General features: G+C 38.9%; 2 protein-coding genes across 3 annotated transcripts in view; one reads left to right on the top strand and one right to left on the bottom strand.

Moving 5' to 3' along the window:
• Window positions 1-17,470, bottom strand: part of ecm2 (extracellular matrix protein 2, female organ and adipocyte specific) — a 32,631-nt gene extending 15,161 nt beyond the window's left edge. Inside the window, exons 1-4 of the mRNA XM_008291265.1 lie at window positions 17,270-17,470; window positions 9,215-9,349; window positions 8,003-8,164; window positions 1,222-1,410 (exon numbers count right to left, since the gene is read on the bottom strand). Of these exons, the coding sequence (XP_008289487.1) occupies window positions 1,222-1,410; window positions 8,003-8,164; window positions 9,215-9,347 (484 nt within the window). The 5' untranslated portion in view covers window positions 9,348-9,349; window positions 17,270-17,470. The remainder of the gene's footprint in view (window positions 1-1,221; window positions 1,411-8,002; window positions 8,165-9,214; window positions 9,350-17,269) is intronic.
• cenpp (centromere protein P) overlaps window positions 1-22,480 on the top strand; it is a 137,343-nt gene that overhangs the window by 113,153 nt on the left and 1,710 nt on the right. The gene's annotated exons all lie outside the window — the stretch shown is intronic.

Genomic DNA, 22,480 nt, shown 5'->3' with positions numbered 1-22,480 from the left:
CCTCTTTCTGTGTGAACACTGGCTGCAGTTCAACCTAAAAACTCTCTTAATTCTTGTCACGTGACCGTTGGTCACAGCTGAGTCACTCAGAGAGTTAAATATCTTACGGTTCTTAGTTTTTTTGGTGTTTAATGGTGTTGTTCTGGTGATTTTAAAAGATCAACCTGCCAGCAGGTTTCGGGGTTCTGAGGTGTATTCGTCCTAAATTGCAGCCTTTGCGTTTTACTAATTGCACTGTTTCACATTTGGGTTTGGAGCTGATTAATTATTCAGTCCTGTAACGTAGAGACAGGTTTGTATGTGACAGTTATCCTCACGTTGCCAGAACATTTTAACCACAGACGCCTCTTTGATCGACGTCTGCTGATTGAGTTAAAACTCGCCTGTACAGGTGCTGAGTGATTAAATTCCTGCTGTGTTCATAATAACTTCCCCCAGAATCTCCCTCATTCCTGTTTATTTTCCTCTCACAGTCGTAGCTCTGAGCTGTTTGTCTTCACCTGTTTGTCGCTGAGCGTCCTCATGCTCTGAAACAGGCAGTAAAAGGTGAAACCAGTCCTGGACGTGTTTGGCTACATGTGGCCTCCCCGAACACACAGACGTGTTCAAACTCTCACAACATGTGCGCTGACTGGTCCAAAATGTGAAAACCACATTTTTAAAGCCACGATGGAAACAGAGCAACATGCGGAGGCCTCAGAGGTGGAAACTGTCGAGTGTGATTTCCTCCCGGAAAGTAAAAAACTGACGATCACACATGAAACCCGGCTGTTTAAGAGGAAACTGGTCTGATTCCAGTCTGCTAATCCTGACCAGTTTATCATGTACACTGTAAAAAAATAAAAACTGTGAATGAACGATTGACCCATTGAGATAGATCTAAAAATCTGTAAAATATTTCTTGCTGGTTTAAATACAGTGAGAAAAAATAAATTAAGTTTTCATTGGAATGTTGTTAAAATCTGGATTTTTTTTAATTTTTTTCTGTAGACCTTTTTTTTTAGTTTTAGCCTCTTTTTTTTTTTTTTAACCGTTAACTTGATTTTACTGGGTATTAACGAAGTGATTCAACAAAATATGTAAAACTACAGTCAGCTTTTTTTTTTTAAGTAGTTAAAATTTTTTACAGTGTACATTTTATACTGATTGAGTGAAGCCTGTCGTTTTCTCTCTGCTGCCTCCACATGCTGCTGTGTGGCGCCTCACATGTTGTGCTTCTACCTGGATCCATGCAGACGGGGCAGCACTGGCCGGCCGGCGTGAAGGGGAACAGGCAGCCGACAGGCGGGCAGGTGAGCTCGTCACAGACCACCTGGCCGCCGCTGCACAGGCAGGTGACGCAGGGCTTCGGAGACCAGACGGCCTGGTCGAACATGGTCAGACCCTGGTACGAGCACTGACCCTGCTTACCTGCAACAACGACAACAACAACACAGTCAGTTAAACATCAACCAGACACGTTAGACTGAAAGGTAAAAGTTTTAGTTTAGTTTAAACGTTTAACGACAATCTGCTCGACCCTCTGAACCATGAAGCAGGTTGGAAGTGGAAGTTCACCAAATAAAACAATGTATCAGCCAGAAACTGTAAAAACAGCAATAATGGGCACATGTTCAACTTTCCCACGGTCCTTGAAGTACTCATTTGGGACCTGCAGTTCAATCAGTAGAACATTTCATTAAAATCACTTCATTCTACTTTTAACAAAAGATGGCAAAAATGAATAATCTGGACCATATGGACACATGCTACTGTATGAAACTCAACCAGGTTCAAGTTTTTCTCTCTGCAGCTACTTGTCGACTTCACATTTTATTATAGATTCAAGGAGTAATCTTCAACCATCTGAACCCCAAAACCTGCCAGTGGGGCTTTAAAGCCACATTATATTCAAAAAAAAAGGGGGGAAAAAAGCACCAAAGTTACACCATTTATTCGCCACAAACAGAAACAATCATCAGATTTTCAACCTTCTGACGGTCCTTGAACTTCTCATCAGAAAACACGATCAACTCCGAGCCTAAGTTCTTCATATTTCATCAGAATCATTTTCATTCTACCAGAACAACCCGTTTGCTTTAACCAGAGTCTGTGAAAAACAAGAAATGATGTAATTACATCCTCTGGTCGACCACGAACACCAGCAGCAGCCGCCGCTGCCATAAATCCACCTTCAAACCTCGGAGACGTTCCACACTCTGCAATTAGAAAACTTTACCATCAACTGATTTGTTCTAAATTTATTGAGTTATTTCAGGAGGTTATTGATCCTGATTTAAGGATTGTGTTGCATGTTTTTGTCTGCTGCTCTTTTAATTAAGGCGCCAGTTTTACCAAAAGCAGTTTTGGGTGGATTATGGTTTTATGACCTTAAACAATCCCAACAAACCGCCGACTTATCGGACTAAGTTTAACCCTCTGAACTCTGAAACCTGCTGCCAGCTTTGACAGGAAAGTTATCTCTGTAAGAAAGTGCCAAAAGTACACTATTTGTCAGATCCAGGAACTGTACAAACACAGAGAATTAGTGGATCCTCAACTGTCCGATGCTCCTTGAACTACTCATCTGTCAGGAGTCTTAATATTTAATCTGAATCACTTTATTCTACTGGGATGTTTTAATTTTAATTATTTGTTTTGCTCAAATCAGCTTCTGTACAAAACAACATAACTAAACACTCAACTCGTGACAAAAAATGTTTTAGTTCCGATTAACTACAGGCAGTGTTCAGACAGAGCTGAGACATAAAGGGACTAATTAGAACTGTAAGTAGTAAATCATCTTTAGTACGTAGAGCCTCTGATGTTCTCCAGTCTTGTTGCCACCAATGGACACTTATTGTTGGACATTTTACATTTTTGTAAAACAATTTTGTTAAAAACCGTCATGGTTGTTGTGTTTCCATTGAGCTGCAGGACTTTGTTTGAAAAATGAGCCAGAGTGAGTAAAAATGTGACCAAATTAAAAAACGCCCAGAAGCTGCTGGTAGGAGTTCAGAGGGTTTTGGACCTTCATGTATTTCCACAGTGAACAGGAACCGTCTCTTTGTAGCCGACTGAGTGATGCTGCCGCCGTAAAGCTGTCACATGGGCACACGACCAGGTTTCTGGTTTCCTGCACCACAGCTGAGCACATGTAGAAGGTTGAGTTTAGGCCAGTAAACACAGTAACGGAGCAACGTGACCGGCAGTACATTATCTTTAAACCTCATTATCTTTTATCGATACCATGATCTCTGATTTATACTAAAATATGTTACTGATACATTATCTGTGAAGGATACATTGTGTCTGATTGATACTAATGTATCTTATTGATACATTATCTCTGATTATTACCATTGTCTTGATTATTACCAATATCTTAGATTGATGCTCATTAACGCTTCTTGTTACATTATTTGTAATTGATACCCATTATCTCTTACTGATACATTATCTCTGATTAATACCTATTATTTCTGATTGATACGTTATCTTTGATCGAGACCACTATCTCTGACTGATATCCATTTTCTGTGATTAATACTAAAATCTCTGCTACTTTATCTCTGACTGATAATATTATTGATGCATAATGTATGATTGTTACTAATTATTTCATTGATACATTATCCGTGATGGATAGTAATTATCTTGTATTGATACGTTATCTCTGATTGATACTAATGATCTCTTATTGATACATTGTCTCTTATAAATACTAGTATATCTTATTGACATGACGTATAAATTATCCCTTGTTGATACATTCTCTCTTATTGATACATTATCTCTGGTTGATACTGATATATCTTATTGACACATTATCTGTGACGGATACATTATCTCTGGTTGGGGTTTCAGGTTTTATTGATCGAGCTAACACCAATAAAGCTGGATATATTGAACTTTCTTAGTGTTTCACCATCTGTGGCGCAAACAGCGACACTTATTGTCTGTTTGTGTTTGTTTTTCTGGCTCCAATAGAAGAAAATGTCGTATTTCTGCCAATGAAAGCTCAGTTTGACCTCGACAGTCGTCTTAAGGAGGAAACAGTTTGTCATTGAGGACAGACTGGACCGAACAGATCTGATGATTCAGAAGCAGCTCCAGCCTCCGTCCTGCTGAGTGTAGAGTCTGGTCCGACCTGAAGCCTGTGTTTTAGACAAAGCAGGGGTTTGTAGCGTTTCCACTCCTCCCTCTGCATTAAGTTCACCTTTCAACACGAGCCCCGGGACAAGACGAGGCTTCGACTGGCAGTGAGTCAGTAGGAAAGACTGTAAACCACCGTGAGGCAGCAGCAGGAGGCTCTTTGAGTCTATTGTGAGTCTGTCATCTCTGCTTTCTAATGGTAGCTCCATAGGAACACAGGTAGTTAGGAGGCTCAGGCTATTCCTCTAAACACCGTCTCTCTATTGTTTCTGTCGCCCTGTCATCTCTACCGGAGCACACATACTTTAGAGCTTTTCTTTTCTCTTTAAAATATTGTCCCGCTCTCGTAGAATCTCTTTGCTGCCCGTTAAATTGCAGGGTTTTGTTTAAATGACACGGTAACCGTCAGACTGAGCTGCAGCACCTTCATTCATGTGTTTGGATGATAAATTGGCCTCAGTGCTGGATGACGCTGCCAAGAACCGACATAGTGATATGATAAAAATGCAGGAATTTCCAGCAGATGGCTTGAAAAATTCTGTTTGGAGAGAACTATTCATTCTGGAGGGATTTGAGTGGTGTTTTTTCAGGGAGTGCATCTGCAGAGAAAATGAGAAACGATTCCTTAAAAATGCTGTTTAGAACGTCTCATGTGGTCTGACGCTGGCAACGCATCCGAAAAATAGTTTATTTGCTTTGGATGATTTTCAGATCTGACTCTGCAGAGTTTAGCGTTGCTCGTTTATACGGTCGAACAAATGTTGTTTTGTTTGGTGGCAACAACTGCAGCCTGAGGACCTGCTTTCGGTTCCTTTTTGGTGAAATGTTTCCACACAAGTGACGAAGCTTTTCTTTTCAAAACTCAGTGTATCCAAGAAGCCTTAAATCAGACTAAATGATGTTCTATCAGACTTTTTCTGTGCAGCTCAGTGATGGAAAACGAGATTTCTTTTTGTCTTAAACAATCAAAACTGACTGCTGCTTTAATGAGTTGATCATTTTTCAGCCAAAAACATTATTCTTTGTTTCCAGCCTTTCCACTGAGAATTTGTTGAGAGTTTGTTTTTTTGTATGATGAAAAATTTAATATCTTTGGTACCAAGATTGCCTCTTCTCATCTTGCTCGATTAGATAATGTCACCTAAAAGTAAATCCAATGTATGTACATCATATTATGAAACACAAACTATTGTCTTAATTTAAAAAAACTTTTCAGATTTAGCATTCAAACATGTACAGTTTAAAAAAAAATTAAAAATCAAAGTTGCTATTTGTAAAAACAGATTATTTATAGTTTTGTCAATGTTTTTTGTTTGTTTGTTTTGTTGCATGTTAATTTTTGCAGTTAACATGTGAATTACTACTTTTTCTGTGGTTTTGTAGTACCTAGTTGTTCCACCAGGTGGCGCTTTGTACTGTTTAAGACTGTACAGACCAGAGGAGGCGTCATTCGGACTACAGGCGGTTCATGTTAACAAGCAGAGAGCATTGTGAGAGTTTAGCTAGCAACGGGCAAATAACAAAAACGTCTGTAATGCTTCGTGGCTTCGTATATTCGTACATCGAGTAGGACGGCAAACCTACAGCGAAGCGATAGATTATAACCAACTCACTTTTGCGGCCAATGTCTTGTGTCTGTGGTAATAATTATGTTGACTGTATGTTTGTTTTAACGATTAAATGACCACTGATTGATAAAGCTGCCAGCTATCGATTAAGAAAATTAGGTATAAGTATATTTAAGTACATTTAACTGTCTATTTTTGATATTCACCAAGTAACATTAAAATAAACTGTAAATAACCATAAAAAGACAGTTATAAGAAGTAATAAAGTAAGTTAAATAAATATTACCCTTTTATTTAATAGATTAAACTGTTCGATTCAAATCAAATACTGAAGATTACATACAATTAGTGATGATTGACAGAAAAACGAGTGTTGGTTCTGTCATTTTACATATATTTGTTTGTTTAATGAGAGATATCTTGTACACTTAGACAAGTTTTCTTAACAAAAATGTTGTACACACTCATCTAGACATGTATTTTGGTTATTATTAATATATTCAATGGGATTTCATTGTTTTTACACATGTAGCTGAACTTAGAATATAAAAAGAAAAGTATCTCGTGTCAGAATAATGCAAGGAAAAGTATTTAGATTATGGACAGTTACTGTATATTTGTGTAGTGGTTGTTTTCTGTAATTCACAGTATGTCTTGCGCCCCAGCTGCTGGGATATTAACATTTTTACAGTGTTTTTTTACGACAGCCACAGATGTAGTCTATCTAGTCTTTCTACTGTAACTTTTAAACTTTTAAAGACATATTTGTTTCTGTAAACTACATTCTGTTTGTTTCTGACATTACAGTCAGTTGAACATGTTCCTACATCCTAAACAACAACGAAACCAGAATATTAACACACAAAAAAATTCCCTGCAGCTCAAAAACAGACTTCCACCACGGCTTCCCTTCTAATTACATAATGCAGACTTTAATGTGTTGAAGTGAAGGGCTTCCACATGGCTCTGAGGTTTTCATTGTCCTCATCGCTCTCTCCGACCAGCTCTCTTCCCACATGTTTTTCCGTTTTGCTCATTTTGGAATGCGATGATTTGTCATTAAATTACGGCGCTGTAATAACAGGAAGCGTCGTAACGAGCTGCTCTCCGACTGCGACTCGTTTTTAAATTCAGTCTCAGATTGGGTTTTATTGACCAGAAAGCTCTCAGGATGAAGCACCACTACCTAAAAATGCCAGTCGCAAAAATAGACGCTGATTATTTCCACGTTGGTTCACATGTAAACATACAAACACTGACGCAAATAACTGGTTTAATTGGTTTTGAACTGCAGTTGCAGGGCTGTTTAAGTTTAAACATGTATGTTGTTTATTTCTGAACTGGCTTTTGAAGGGTTATTTTTAAGTTTATCACCGTTTTTATATGAAAACTTGGCAAAGATTAGAACATGAACATTATAAGGTTGTTTATTCTTGTACGTATATAGTTTTATTGTTAAAATATCCACTTTAGTTTCAGAATTTCACACCTATTAGTCTTAATGTCTCAATAAAGTCTGTGTCAGTCTTCTAACCAACCTCAGTTAAAGCTGTGACTGGTTTACTAAACCTTGGTTTGGACTGTCAGTGGTTTAATCAACCTCAGTTAAGAGTTACTGGTCTAATTAAACTCACTTAAAGCTGAGTTACTGGTTTACTCAACACTGGTGAAGGCTGTTACTGGTTTATTTGATCCTAATTAAGGTTCTTTCTGGTCTATTACTATTGTTAGTGAAGACAGTTACTGGGTTAGTCAACTTTGGTAAAAGTTTTTCTAATCAACCTCAGTTACTGGTTTGTTCAGCTTTGGTTTAGACTTACTGGTGTAACTGACTTCGGTTAAGGCTGTTACTGGTCTAATCAACCTTAGTTAGAGCTAAGTTACTGGTATACCCAACCTCATTTAGGGCTGGTACTGGTTTACGTGACCTCGGATAAGGCATTTACTGGTTTAGTCAACTTTGGTTATGACTGATTTAGTGGTCTAATCGATCTTGGTCACGGCTGAGTTACTGGTTTACTGGACTTTGGTTTAGGCTGAGTTACTTTTCTAATCAACCCTGGTTAAGGCTGTTACTGGTTGACTAAACCTCGATTCAGGCTGAGTTACTAGTTTCTCAATCTTGGTTGAGTTACAGGTTTACTGGACTTGGGTTAAGGGTGTTACTGTGTCATTCTACCTCAGGAGATGCTGTTTCTGGTTTATTTGACCTCAGTTGGGGCTGATACTGGTTTATTTGGTATTGGTTGAGGTTGTGACTAGTTCACCCTGGTTAAAGCTTAGGTACTGGTCTCACTGACCTGGGATGACGTTGTAGCTGGCGTGCTGTTCTTCGAAGTTCCTTAAAGGTTGTAGAAACAGAGCATTTCCTCGGTTTTCTGCTGGTTCCACTGGGATGCCTGGACCAGGAACCAGTCTGATCTTCAGAGGTCTAGAGCGCCCGGCTCTGGTTCGTCCGTGACCTGCAACCGATGATTGGACTGATAGTTATCTCTGTCCGTACAGAAGCTTGGTAGTTTACAGTTAGTTTTGGCTAAAATGGCCAACTTTTTTGCATAAAAACATTTTTTTTAAATTTCCCTGATTCCAATGTTTACATATAGTTTTTTTTTTTTTTTAAAACAATGTCCCAAGATGCTGCCCTGTGGGACTCCCTATTTCATAGGTTGATCTGATGCATTCTTGTTGAGATGTTTTTACAGCAGAAAACCAGACTACACAGTGGATTGTGTATAACTAGGGAACAGAAGAGGATGTCGAGACAGAGCTGAAACACTGACTTCAGGACTTTTGAGATGATCCTTGCAGTTATTCATCAGCACAGTTCCAATGTTAGTTGCTGCTAAAACCACAATATGAGTCATTCCATATAGAATCCACCAAATCTGAAAGAAATTCCCCAATGACTACCGTATCATATCATAGTATCAGCTGTTTTTTATGTACACTAACTTCAGTATATTCAGTGAAGCCATGCAACATTTAACCTTATTACTATGATTATTTTCAAAGTTACAGGCCCTTGAGGTGCATAGAGGTGGGTCTAAATTTCACACTTTGAATTTTTGAGTCTCATAACATCATAGGTGCAGCAGTTAGACAGATTTTTTTCTATTAACAACAAGAACATTTTTACCAAAACCAGATTTAGTCTCCAGATTGTGACACCTGGGTGGATGTAAAACTGATCAGGTTGCAGTTTTTAACAAAACTCAAATATGTTTTTCATCCACGAATATTTCATGTGTCTATCTGCTAAACTGTTGATGTTATGAGGCTCACAAATGATGCTTACATTTCTGTTTTTACATCTGTTCAGTGAACAAAATACAATCAGACAGCTTCGAAGTTATTGGAAGGTGCACTTTTTCACTTCTAATGAAACTAGACAAGCGTTTTCGCCCCGCTTAGACAACTCGACTGAACTCATCGTAGGTTTATCTCTGTACTGGTTACACAGTCTTGTCAGTTGACTGTTCAGGTTTCCCAGAATGAATGAACCAGAGTCCTACCGTATCCGTCCCTCTTCCTCTTCCCTCGTCGATTCCCACCGTCCTGGTTGCGAGTTCGATCCCCGGCTCGAACATCAGGGAGGGTCAGGACCACCAGCAGCCACAGACCGGCCACCACCAGCCACCACCTCATCCCTATAGGGCAGAGCAGACCAGGGCAGGGTCAGAGTCAGGTTCAGGTTTAAGTCCAGGTTCAGAGTCAGCTTCAGGTTCAGGTTTAGATTCAGGTTCACGTTGCCTTTACAAAACTTTTACGAGGGTTCAGGTATTAATAGGCGTCTTTTAATGCTGATGTTTCGAATACTGTCCAACTGACACTTTTCTATCAAACACATAAACATGTTTCCTATAAAACTATTTCAGTTAAAAGACGAAAAAGTTCTCAGATGTTAAATATGATCCAAATACAAGCAGCTGCACAAGAATCCTTCATTTATTCCTCTGCAGCTGATTAAAGGAGAAAAGACAACAAAAGGAAAAATGCTGTAATAACAGTTCATTCTCCCTTTAGCTTTGGATGCAGCTCACATTTTGAGAAACATTAAAGTGCCTGAAAGATCTACGTCTAATCATCATAATAATAAAGCTCTTTACAGGCAGGACAAGAAAACACATAAAACTCAGCAAAAACTTTGAACAGAACCCCGCTCGGTCTGAACATGATTCTCAGAGTAAATTACAACACCAGATAGAATAATAATGGAAATGGAGGCAACAACCATAAACACAAGGCTAGAAATGATAATAGTAAATAAGTAAATACATGGAGGGTAAAAGGGAACAAAATAAACAATGAAAGAAATAAAGACAATAAACATAATAATAGTGAAGAATAGAACTAGACGTGTGAACTCAAATGTCCAGAGTTTAAGTTTGGTGTTCGATCCCTTCTAAGAAAAATCAGAAAAGCTCTCATCTGAAAACATCTCCTTTAGTCTGAATCTGTAGAAACGTAAACCTGGACGTCCTGCAGAAAGCAGCCGCTAACTTAACTGAAGCCAAACAGTCCGCCTGCAGACCAGCACACAGCAGAAAGGTTTTTACCTGCAGCAGCGTCTCAGGAAAGGTGTGTTCGAGCCGCCGGCGGCCTCATATAGCCGCTGCAGGTCCTAATGGTCGGTTCCTCTGCGGGTGTAATGACTAGTCTGAGCTCGGCGTCCTGTCATTATTAACAGACGCCTCCACACACCTGATGTTTGTCTTCTGTCTGATTCCAGCACGCTCAGCCGCTTCTCAGCATCACACTCGATAACTGTAATAAATCTAAAACTCTCTGAGCATCGGCAGAGTCTCGAGGAACTCTGGAGGTGTGAAGACAAGTTCATCCTTATTTTTCTGTATGTTTTTAATACAGAAAACAGAAATAAAACTACCAAAGTAGACTGTCAGTTTACATGTCGAGGTAAAATAACATAACATATAAGAGCATACAAGATTTTTATGCATCTAAAAACTCTTAATATGTTTGTTGTTGTAATTCTAATCATAAATGAGCTCCTGTCCTGCAGGTTTAGACGTTTCCGTACTGCGGCACACCTGACTCACATTAATGGATCATTGACAGACTTGTGTAGAACTGGACAACAAGCTGCTGGAGATCCCTGCTTTAGAGACTGATCTTGTGTTTTTGGACAGATTGGGATCTCGTCTGACTTTCTGACAGATTTATGTGGACGATGACGTCAGACTCCTCATCTGCCTGAATTAAAATGTAAAAGTGTCTCCGTTTTATTTAGGAACTTAAAGTCATGTTTGGGACAAAACAAATATTCTGAGTAGTAATAAAAAGTTCAACATGGAGCCATAAACGGCAGAAACGTGTCTTTGAGGAGCCAATCTTGGAGGTTCTTCCAGTAGATTCTGCTGCAGGAGTTCCTTCATGAACCATTTTGAAGCTTCCTCCACAGTGGTGGAGCTGAGGAACCCTGGAGGTTCCTGGAGGCTGCTCTGGTTCTCAGAGTGTTGGGTGTCGGTTGCTGTTGCTGTTAAATCTTCTGGGCGTCTGCTCCGCCTCCAGATTGAGATGTTCTGTCGCTCCGAGGAAGCGAAAAACCTCTAACGGTTAATTTACTGCAGGCCTGGTTCTCGTTCTGTCGCTCTTCGGCAGATAAATTCTCAGCAGCTCTGCGGTCGACGAGATGAAGCATCGAGCTGCTGAGGAGCCGAAATCACATCGAGTTTATCTTCAGGGAACGTTTTTAATCCGTCGACCAACGAGATGCATGTGTTAGAGGACGGGCAGGAAACCAAAGTGTGCAAAAAGGAAACGGGATGAAAACTTCAATGAAAAAAAGTTTGTGAAAGCACGTCACAGATGAGAAGGAAAGTCGTTTTTTACATTTTATTTTGCACCTCTTAAACTGTGATCAATAGACGGAGATCAGTCTGAAGACATTTTTGTCTTTAAGGTCCTGAGTGGGATTTTTTTCTTTAAACCTTCCACTGCATAAAAAACTAATGATGCATCAGACACAAAGTTGTTGTTAATCATTGACAGGTTGTAATAGCCAAATAACTTGAGGGAAATTTTCTAAAAATAGTCCTTTTTTTCCATGTGTAACTGTGGCATCATGTAAACAAACATTTGAAGGGTTAAAATCCTGAAAATTAATCAATGTTTGGTCATTTTGATCTCGACTGATGTAGATTAAAATAAATAAGTCCCTCAAAGTAAAACATAATAATATTAATATTTAATGTGTTTTTGGACGTTTTGGTCTTTCAGGACTTTGGTGCAGCTTTTTAAATGAACACTGAAGCACAGATCTAGTTTCAGTCTTGTTCTGTTTCCTAAAATAAAACCCTGAGATAAAACATAAAGGTCATGAAGAACCGTCCTCTAAATAAGGACTTTTCTTCATTTGAGGGTGACGCTTTGAAGAATCTTGATTTTCCTGAGACTGGACCAGAAGATGAGCGTCGGCACTCGTAGCCTCACAGAACCTTCAGGGTTCCTCACCAACAGCACTGCTGGACAGATCTGTGAGCTTCCTTTTTGAATGATTATTAGTATTATTATTGTGGGATGTTTCACCCCTAAATATATATATATATTTTTTTTTTTAAACAGATTAAAATGAAACAGTATATTGTGGATGATACTTAACAGAATGAAGAGACTGTTTGTTTGTTTTGTTTTTTTATCCATTCAGGCAAACAGGAAGTCATTTATAAACTATTCTGTTTTGTCCAAACATACAAAACTAGTCTCTGAAACAGGCATCTCTTCCCAACACGTCATCAAATGCACGGTTGCAGGATAGAAATATGTAATTTATTGGTTTAGATAAGTTGCAAACATTGTTTTAGGTTTAGATTAAGTTCCTTGAGAACCCCTCAAGCATTCAGGGTTCCTTAAACATCCCCACAGTTACACCGAGTGAATGTAAAATATAATATGAATTTATTTAACAGCAGTATATTTATTATTGTGTTTATTATTATTAAGAATAATAAAGATGATGATTTGATTTAATTAATAATCTCTTAATTCTGCTCCCACATGTGGATCTATAAGTGCACAAACTGTAAAATCTAAAAAAGATAAAAGAAACAAAGAGCTGCTTAAAAATCAGCTCAACTAAAACAAACGTTAAAGTCACATCTAAAACGGTCCAGAAGCACGTTTTTAAATTCCAAATCAGAAAAAAAAAAAAAACTTTATCTGATCAGAAATATTAGAAAACAAACACAAAAGACTTAACTAACGATTAAAACACTAAAGCAGGACTAGTTCAGAGATTAGACTTGAAGAAATACTGCTTTTCATTTTAAAATATATTAATACGATTTAAATAACAAGCACAAAGATGTGATAAAACTTACACTGAGGCTTTCATGACTTTTTATTTTAATTAAATCTCTTAATTCGAATAAATCTAAAAAGTTAAACATCATTTGTGAACTTGGTTTCTATAAAACTGCAGCTTAACCATCAGATACAGTCACAGTGAGACGTTTGCAGCTGCTCAGTTCCTCCCACATGACCTCAGCCTCAGCCAATCAGAGTCCAAAGAGCCTCGACCAATCAGGGGCCAGAGAGCCCAGCGATAGAACAAGCAGCAGCAGGGAGACACATGGAAAATATCGAGGCTCAGTTTCTGGATGAACAGGCTCAGATGGAGAAACGTGGAGCAGCAGAGTTAAAAATAACCTGCAGCTCTGATGAAAGCCAGACGCACTTCAAACCTCTGCTGCTGCTTCAGAAGCTCGCTTCAGTTAGAAAAACACAACTTCACTTACACGACACTTTGCTCTCAGTAAAGGACGTCTGATGCTTCATCAGCTAGAAGAAGTTTGTTTCTAACTTCAAAATATGTTAAATTTACAAGATTTTCACATTAAATTATCTGTAAAGCTCATCTCACGCTGACATGACTAAATGTTATCTGCAGGTTCTTACAGTTTGAAGACAAATTTCAAGTTTGTTTGCATGAAAATGATATAATACAACCTTATCTGCAGTATTAGGCCTGATTTTAAAACATTATTCAACCATATTTATATTTTTACGTCCTTCGTTACATTTGACAGCATTAAATAAACACATATTATGTTCGATTAGGGCTTTTTTGTTATTTTACTGTAGCTTTTTGCACCCAGCTTGTGATATATGAAGGTTTATTAACTTTTTCACAGCTTGATTTTAAGAAGAAGTTCTTCTAAGTGGCTCTGCGTCTTCTCTAATCAGTCGTTTTGTCCATAAAATGTCATTAAAACGTGATAATCCCAGTTCCTGATATCTGCAAACATCAGTTTACATGTTAGATATAAAGTATTTATCCTCCTCCAATGTTTTCCCCCTTTTTTCTTTCATAACTTCTCAACACTTAGTCATGGTCAATTTAATTCAATTCAAGACTCTTTCATGTTGAAGTGAATAAAACCATTTCTACTGTGTAACTTCAATTAATTAAAAATATATTAAAATATATTACACACGTCCAAAAAATACTGTAAAGAATTTTAAAATAATTTCATTTAGTAATATTTTTATAATTTATTTTAATACCACTAATTAAGAAATAAAATAATTTTCCAGAATTAAAATGCATATTTTCTATCTTTAATTCTACAGAAGATAATCCGCTTTTTGTGGGTTTTCTTTCGTAAAAGCAACAAAATTGCCAATAAAATGACAAACAGATGGATCAACAAACGACCTACACAAGTAATCGAACTGGTAAAATTCAATTAACTCAGTTGACCAAACGTTTCACACACGTTCTGCTGAGGTTTTAAAACTAACAAAGCTCAGTAGTGCTTCTGGCAGCGTGAACATGACGGTTTGCTCAACTAATGTTCTTCTTCTGTAAACGCTGGTTTCGCAGCAGCAGGAAAATGTTGCTCATGCTTGTTTGGTTTAGTCGCCGCGCTGTCATGTCTCTTGTGTTTGACTAATCGCAGCCGCCGACCACCGAGCCTTAGATCCAGCTGCTTGTCAGACGTCGTTTCAGCGGCTTGACGTGAAATAAAACAAATTAAATCCAACGCTGCTGCTTGGTTCTTATGTTCCACGACTGATCTACAAGTTTGTCTGATAGATCATCATTCGCTCTAATTCAAGACTTCCTGGAGTTCATTTTAACTTTATTTGAAGAGTTTGTTGAACCTGCAGGAGCCACGTTTTCAAGAGAAACTCTAACAAGCTTAAAATGATGCACTCAAAGAAAACAGTCCATGGAGGTAAAATCACCTGGTTTTAGGTTCATCTTTGACAAAAACGACTAAAAATTTGTCCAGAATCACTCAGAATGTTTCAAAACTCATTAAAACCACTTTCTGATTGTTAAGGTCTAGAAATGTGTCTAAAATGACTCCAAAAGTGTCCAAAAATACTTAAAATTTGTCAAAAACAACTTTAAATTTGTCCAAAGTTTCCTGAAACCTGTCCACAGTGACTTCAAGCCTTTCCAGAAATAAGTTTTTTTGTTAGAAACAGCTGTAAATTTGTCTGAAATTACTCTTAAATTGCCCAAAATTTCTTGAAATTTGTCCATAAAATAGCCTAACTCTGTCCAAAATTACTCAGAATTGGCCCGTTGGTCAGCAGATGAGGAGTTTTGGGCTCAATTTAATTCATATTTATTCTCCAAGATTATTTAAAATCAGATTCGTACGTTAGCAGGAAAGTAGCACCACATGAAGTGAAAGCAGCTGATTAAAATGTGGAAGTAAAAAATCTATTTTGCCTGTCGATCAGCAAATAATTGTAATTGTCATTTTGTCCGTGACGCTGCAGCCTTCGTCAGTTTTATGGAAATACTTCAGGTTCCCAATCTGCAGCTGTTGTTAGTTTGACTGTTTAACTCAGCGGCACAAAGATCTGAATGAGCTCAGCTTATTTAGAATTATTTTTGTATTTTCTGTTCTCGTCTACAAAACCCCTAATCATTGTATAAAGATTCATTTTTACTAAATAGACTTATTCAAGTCAACATTTCTGTATTTTATTACGTCTAGATGCAGATTTTGAACGATTGTCTTAAACAGCAGAATTACCAACCGACAACCGATTAACTATGACATAGCTAATATACTACTAGTAGCTGATATCGCTGTTTTTGACAACAGAATGTGACATTTGCCGCTAAAGAATCGCTGTGATAGTCGACTGGCTCGTCTTGAATACGTTACGTCAGCAAAGTCTTTGTCATGGTGCCCGTTGTGAGCTAAACCCCAACAGTGTGTTTGCTTCCTCCAATCGCTGTGGTATTAAACAGTAAGAGGCTCCACCTGGTGGAACAATCAGGTACTACAGCTGATCTGCATGTTCTGACATGCATGTAGAGAATCCAGGTGTTCATCATGTGTTGGAGCTCATGGAGGCAAAGTCCACCACGTCTCCATTAGTGTGATAACAAACATCTCAAGGACAATTAAAATACAAAAAACATGGGAAAATCAAAATCTGCAGCAACTGATGTTGTCGTGTCAATGTGGACCAAAACCTCTGAGGAACGTTTCCTGAACCTTGGTGAATCTATGTCACAAAGCACTAAATTAAGGAAATTCTGGAGGTAACAGTGGTCCAACCCAGTAGTAGCCAGGTGTAGCTAATAAAGGTATGTTTACAGTCTTTCTGAAATTGCTGTTTTAAGTATGTAATCCAGGCTGTAAGTTCAGCACTCTGTCCTGGTCAAACTGGTTTGTCTATGAGCTGGAAGTCTTTAACCTCCACAGAAGTCTAAGTCACGGTGCTTGTTGCTGGTTAAACCCCCATAATGCTCTCTGCTAGCCTCTGGTCTCTACAGTGTTAAACAGCAAGAGGCTCCACCTGGTGGAACAACCAGGTACTACAGCTGGTCTACGATACATTTACTAACATGCACGTCCTTCATCTTTTGTCCTAACGGTTAAATGATTTTAAATCAGTTAAATAATTAGCAGCATGTAATGACTGATCGTTAACACTCCCAGTTGTAGCATCATAGAAAACCACTGCAGCCGCTGAGCATCGTCCAGATTTAGTCCCAGGACTCACTGTCAGAGTCGGCATAGAGCAGCAACAAAGAGAGAACCAGTAAAATGGATAATCGGCTATTGTGTAAAGTTCCAGTCGTGGAAAAAGGCTAGCAGCGCCAAGCTAACCTCAGAGGGGCAGCTCGGACAAAGACTCGCTTCTCGTCTGTTTAGAGTTGAAAAGTGCAAAAACTGCAGCAAAAGAGTTCGTCCAGAAACCGTCGTAACTGCTTCAGGTTTTGTTTTTTTTTGTCAGTTGCTGTAATTTAAAGTCGTTCGCGTCGGCAGAACTTTGACTCATGCAGCAGTCGCATCATGTTGGACAGAACACAGATAAGAAGTCGACTCTAAATAATGGTTCTTCTAAATAAACACGACACCAAAGCAGCGTCACAAAGTTTCCATTTTCTGTTTGGAAATAAATCCGGAGAGTTACTGAGAAACGACAGTGAGCCGCTGAAACCTGAGCGAGCGTCCAGATGTTCTGTCAGGTTTCACTGAAACAACTGTTGACAAACCACAGACGGACGGACGGACGGACAGAGAGGGGAGGAGCCCCGACAGACAGACAGACCCACGGTAGCTCTACTTTACCAGCAGTTCCAAGGCGGCTGCAGGACTTCAGGCCAAAACTCTTCCAGCCTCTTTCTTCCTCCTCTGGTTCTGCAGGAGCTTCAGGAGACGCCGAGTGTGTGTCGGTGTTGTGATCGTCTCAGAGTGTGTGTCGGCGTTGTGTGTCGGTGTGTGTCGGAGCGCCTAATAGAGCTGAAGGAAAGCCAGGACTTGTGCAGCAGCTGAGACAAAACGAGAGAGTGAGCGAGAGAGGAAGAAACAGCAGAAAAAAGAAAAGAAAAGAGAGAGAGAGAGGGAGATGTGTCTTTGCAGGACGTCTGAGAAAGACAACAAAGCTTCAGGCTGAAGTCAGACAGACAGAAATGTGAGTGGAAAAGCAGATTTATGAACACGAGGGAGCGTAAAACAGAAAGTCTGCTTCGGTTCTGTGGCAGAAAACAACGAGAACTGTCCAGAGAAAAGAGTTCACGTGGAGGTCAGAGGTCGAACACGTCAGAGGAAACAAACTAAAGTCACCGAACAAGCAGGTGGACACAGTTTAACCAGAGATGAAGTCGGTTTCTTTGCTGAAAACAAGAAGTTTTAACTGGATGTTACACAAATAAGTGAAACAAACAGAACACGAGGAGGAAGTTCTGAACACACAGAGCTGACCTCATGAACAATGTTAAAGCTTCAACACCCATCAGAGGCTAAAATCTTTACCTGACGTCGAACCCTCCTACAGTCCACAGACTGAACAGAACACACCAGAATCCACTCGTCCAAACTAACAGCAGCTCATCAGCTGCTTCATTTCTGATTCCCTGAGCTGTGAAACTTCTCTGACTTCATCTAACTACTGATTTACCTGCAGCTGGTAAACTCTGGGACGCTCACCTGTCTGAGGTGAGCAAAGGGTCACATGTGAATCATGTGATCATCGTGTCTGCATGTCAGGGATCATTTATGATTATCAGGTAATGATGAACACAAACAGACACACAGTTTGACTCCAAAAAGACACAAAATGGTCATAAAGCAGAAGAAAATGACCAAAAAGGAGAAAAATGACCACAAAGAGGCACAAATTGACCTAAAAAAAGATGTAAAATGAGCATAAAGCAACAGAAAATGACCAAAAAGGAGAAAAATGACCACAAAGAGACACAAATTAACCCCAGAAATATACAAAATGACCATAAAGCAACAGAAAATTATCAAACAAGGTTAAAAATCATCACAAAAAGACACAAATTGATCATAAAAAAGACACAAAATGACCAAAGTAGGTGAAAAATGACCACAAAGAGACACAAAATGACTTAAACAGACATAAAATGAGCATAAAGCAACAGAAAATGATCAAAAAAGGTGAAAAATGACCTCAAAAGCATCACAAAGAGACACTAAATGACCGTAAAGCAACAGAAAATCACCAAAAACTGGAAAAATGGCCACAAAGAGACACAAATTAACCCCAGAAACACAGAGTAAAAATGACCAAAAACAGACACAAAATGACCAGAAAGCAAAAGAAAAACGCCAAAAAATAATAAATGTAGGATAAATACATTTATCGTAAATGTCTCATTTAATGAACGCTAAACAAGAACCAGGTTCTGTCTGAAGCTTCGACTGAACTGCAGACAGTGTTTACACTGAACCAGGAGAGGAACCGACCACATGTGATGTTATAGATGATAACAGATGTTCTAAGTATGAAGGTCACGATGTTCTGACAGAATTAACAACAGTATGGAAAAACGTCAGACATGTTAACTCCAGGGTTTATTTGTTTGTTTTGTGAAACGAATGATGTAGAAATTCAACCTTATTTTTCCTTTTTTATGATTTTTTCCTGCTCAGAAGACGTCTCTGAGTTCTTCACGGTTGTTGTTTAGTTCAAAATGTCGTTTAAATGTCCAGCAGCAGCTGAACAGCGCTGGAGTCTGTAGATCAGATATTAGTGGAGACAAAGCTGAATGTTAGTTAAACCTGTGAACCAGAGAGTATAAATGCTTTAACGTTGTTGAACCTGGTGTGAACGTTGGTCACTGTGGAGTGGTGGTTTCACAGCAGCAGCTCTGAGGCTCTGAGGTGGAGCTCAGATGATTCTGCTGACATCAGTCCAGCAGCAGCTGGACTCTGACATCATGATCAGAGAGCTTCAGGCCTTCAGCCACTGGTTCTGATTCTGTCCACAGCTCTGTGGTTTTAAATGGGTTTTGTTGTTTTGTGTTAGAAGCAGAAACTGTTTCCTGATATCAGCTGAGTAACCATCAGAGCTTCTGTCAGAGGAAACAGGACGGAGCAGCAGGACTGAACACGTCGACGCTGCTTCAGCCGGTTCTGTCCCGACTCGCCTCCGTTCAGCAGGAACTCAGCAGTCAGCAGCTGAAACCGTGAAGCTGCGTCCAGATGAGAGTTCAGCCGCTGGAGGTTACGGGACACTTCTCATGTCTGTGAACAGCTTCTGAGCTTCAACACTCAGCTGTTATGAACTCAGCTCGTTTACAGCAACAGCTGACGAACCGAAGCAGAAAAACAAGAACAACATGTTAAATATAAAGATTAAGACCTGACGGTGGTGTTTATGGTGTGAATTCACCAAAACAACTTCAGTAATCTGGAATAAAACCCCACAAAATAATCTAAAATACAACTTTATGTGACTGTAAAACACACTCAGGACGACACCTGCAGCTTCATTAATGATAGAAATCATGAGACTGAAGAAACAACAAACCAAAGCCTCTGTGAGCAGCTTCAGGTTTTATTTATTAGTTAAACATTCAGCCTGAAGTTCAATGAAAACTGATTTTCTGCTCTTTGACAGTTGATCACAGCCGAGTCACTGCCTCATGTTTGCATCGATGAGGACAGAATTGTTCTTTTTTTACAGAATCTAGTTCGATCAAACGGCAGATTTATAAACAAGAAAAGTAGAATAAAGTCGACTTTCAGCTCAGAGCTGCAGCTCACATGATGCGTTGAGGGACCGTTGGAAAGTTGAAAATCCGATGATTCTTCCTGTTTCTAGTCTGACGTTAATAAAGGTGTGATTTAGGAGATTCTTTTAGACACAACCAGCTTTTCAAACCTACCGGCAGGTTTTAGGTTTAAACAACATTAAACACGTGAAACGTTCTGATTCTGCAGCTTCGAGAGAAAAAAACCTGAAAGTCCACTTTAAACAAACAACAAAACTTTTTCTTAATAATCTGATAAAATCCAGAACAAACGAGCAGACCAGAGCTGCTGTTGAAAGACGACACATGAAGCTGCAGATTCCTCTGAGCTGAGTCACCTGAACGCAGCTTCACCTGAACCGTTCATGTCGGCTGAACCTAACCATCAGATTTCACTCCTCGAACCGAACCGAGACTCGTCGACGCTTTTCTGCTGAAACAAACTGAAACTGAAGCAGCTTCGTCTGTCAACACGTGATCTGATGAAGCAGCGACTCGACTTCACGCTGAAACTATTCTGTTTGGTCTGAAGGAGCTCAGATCCAGGAGCAGAAGCTGCAGCGCCGCCTGCAGGACGACGCTGGAAACTGCAGACAGAAGAGCGAATTAGTCACAAAACATCGTTTATGTTCTGTTTTTGAAGATAAAAACATGTTTTTAATTTAATAAAATAATGTTTTTAATGAAAAATTATTCATTTCATTAAAAATGAAATAATACAAAGTAATATTTTAAAATAATTATTAACACAAAAACTTTTTTCCTTTATAGAAATTCACTTTTTTTATACATTTTTTAAGAAAAATTGTATGATAATTAATTAATTAATTTAGACAAAATAATGTGTTTTTCAATTTTTAAAAAAAAGGCAAAAAATAATCATAAAATAATAAAAAAAAAAAAAAAAAATTTTTTTAAAAAAAAGGCAAAAAATAATCATAAAATAATTTATATTAATTAAGAAAAAGTACTGTTTTAGTGTTAGTAGATAGTTTGTATTACAAAAGTAATTTGTTAATTTAAAGAAGCTTTCTAAATTCTATATTTGAAGTCATAAATCCTTCTTGAAAGAAGAACAAATACACATAAACCCCATAAATGACTTCACTTCCACATATTAAATAATCCCACAATCATTTATTGTGTTTTTTATTAAAACTTTGTTTTATTTTCTTTGTATTTATTTTATTTTAAGATCTTCTTTATGTTCTCGTTTTGAACGATTGCTTGAACCTGTAAAAATGTGAACTCGTCCTTTAGAAGCAGCTCAAACCTGCCATCTGCTGCCATCTGCGGCTCAAAGCTTCAAGTGTTTCGTCTTCTAGTCTCTGATTCCTCCTCCGTTACTTCTGACGACGGACTCGATCCTCCTCAGCTGGAAGGAAACCAGAGTCCACTCACCTCTGTCTCGTTCTTCATTTATTCTGTCGGTGTTTTTCTCTCTGCTGGAGGGTTTGTGTTGCTTTAACTTCCTCTAAAGCACCACAAAGGTTTTCTGTTGGACACAAACTGTCCAGGTCATGTCTAGTCAGGTTTGACTCATGTTGAAGTTTCTAACTGGTTTTAGGACCTGTTTTAGTCATTTTAGACACATTTCAGGTCATTGTGGAAGATTTTTGGCTCGTTCTGGACAAATTTGAGTTAAGTTTACGTGGCAGTGGTTTCCACTTTGTTCTTGTGTGAAAACGGTTCTCCTGCTGGAATGTTCCTCTTCTTCAACCTTCATCTGGTCAGACAGTGTTCTGGTTTTTATCCTCAGACATTCATCTAGAAATATCATCAACGCCTCCTCTTATCATCACTCCCACCTCCTTCTTCACTGTCAGGACTCACTGTGGTGGTCCTGGTCAGGTTCACACCAAACATCTGGACTCCATCTGAGCCGAACAAGTTTATCTTCATCTGACAAAAGGATGTGCTTCCAACGTACATCAGGCTTCTTTTCACTTGAAAGCAGCAGGACTGTCTTTCTTGTCCTCCGTCCACAGAGGTTGATGTTCTGAAGTGTCCTTCACACTGTCTGAGCTTCACACTGACTCTGGTTTCCATTGATAACTCTTGTGTGGAGTGTGAAGCAGCTGCCTTTGTCTGGTTTAACAGCTGGATCATGAAAGTAGTTCACTGTCTGTGGAGTCATTGTAGGAGGACGACCACTGCAGCCCTGATCAGAGCTACTATGGCTCCTTCTAGACCTCCTGGTTACTGCTCACACTGGGCTTCACTGATGTTGAGTTGATCTTCATGGATCGTTTTCCATCTTTGTGAAGTCTCTCAGTCAGAT

This window comes from Stegastes partitus, unplaced genomic scaffold, assembly GCF_000690725.1.
Source record: "Stegastes partitus isolate 25-593 unplaced genomic scaffold, Stegastes_partitus-1.0.2 Scaffold728, whole genome shotgun sequence".
Taxonomy (NCBI): domain Eukaryota; kingdom Metazoa; phylum Chordata; class Actinopteri; family Pomacentridae; genus Stegastes; species Stegastes partitus.
This window is presented reverse-complemented; position numbering and strand designations above follow the sequence as displayed.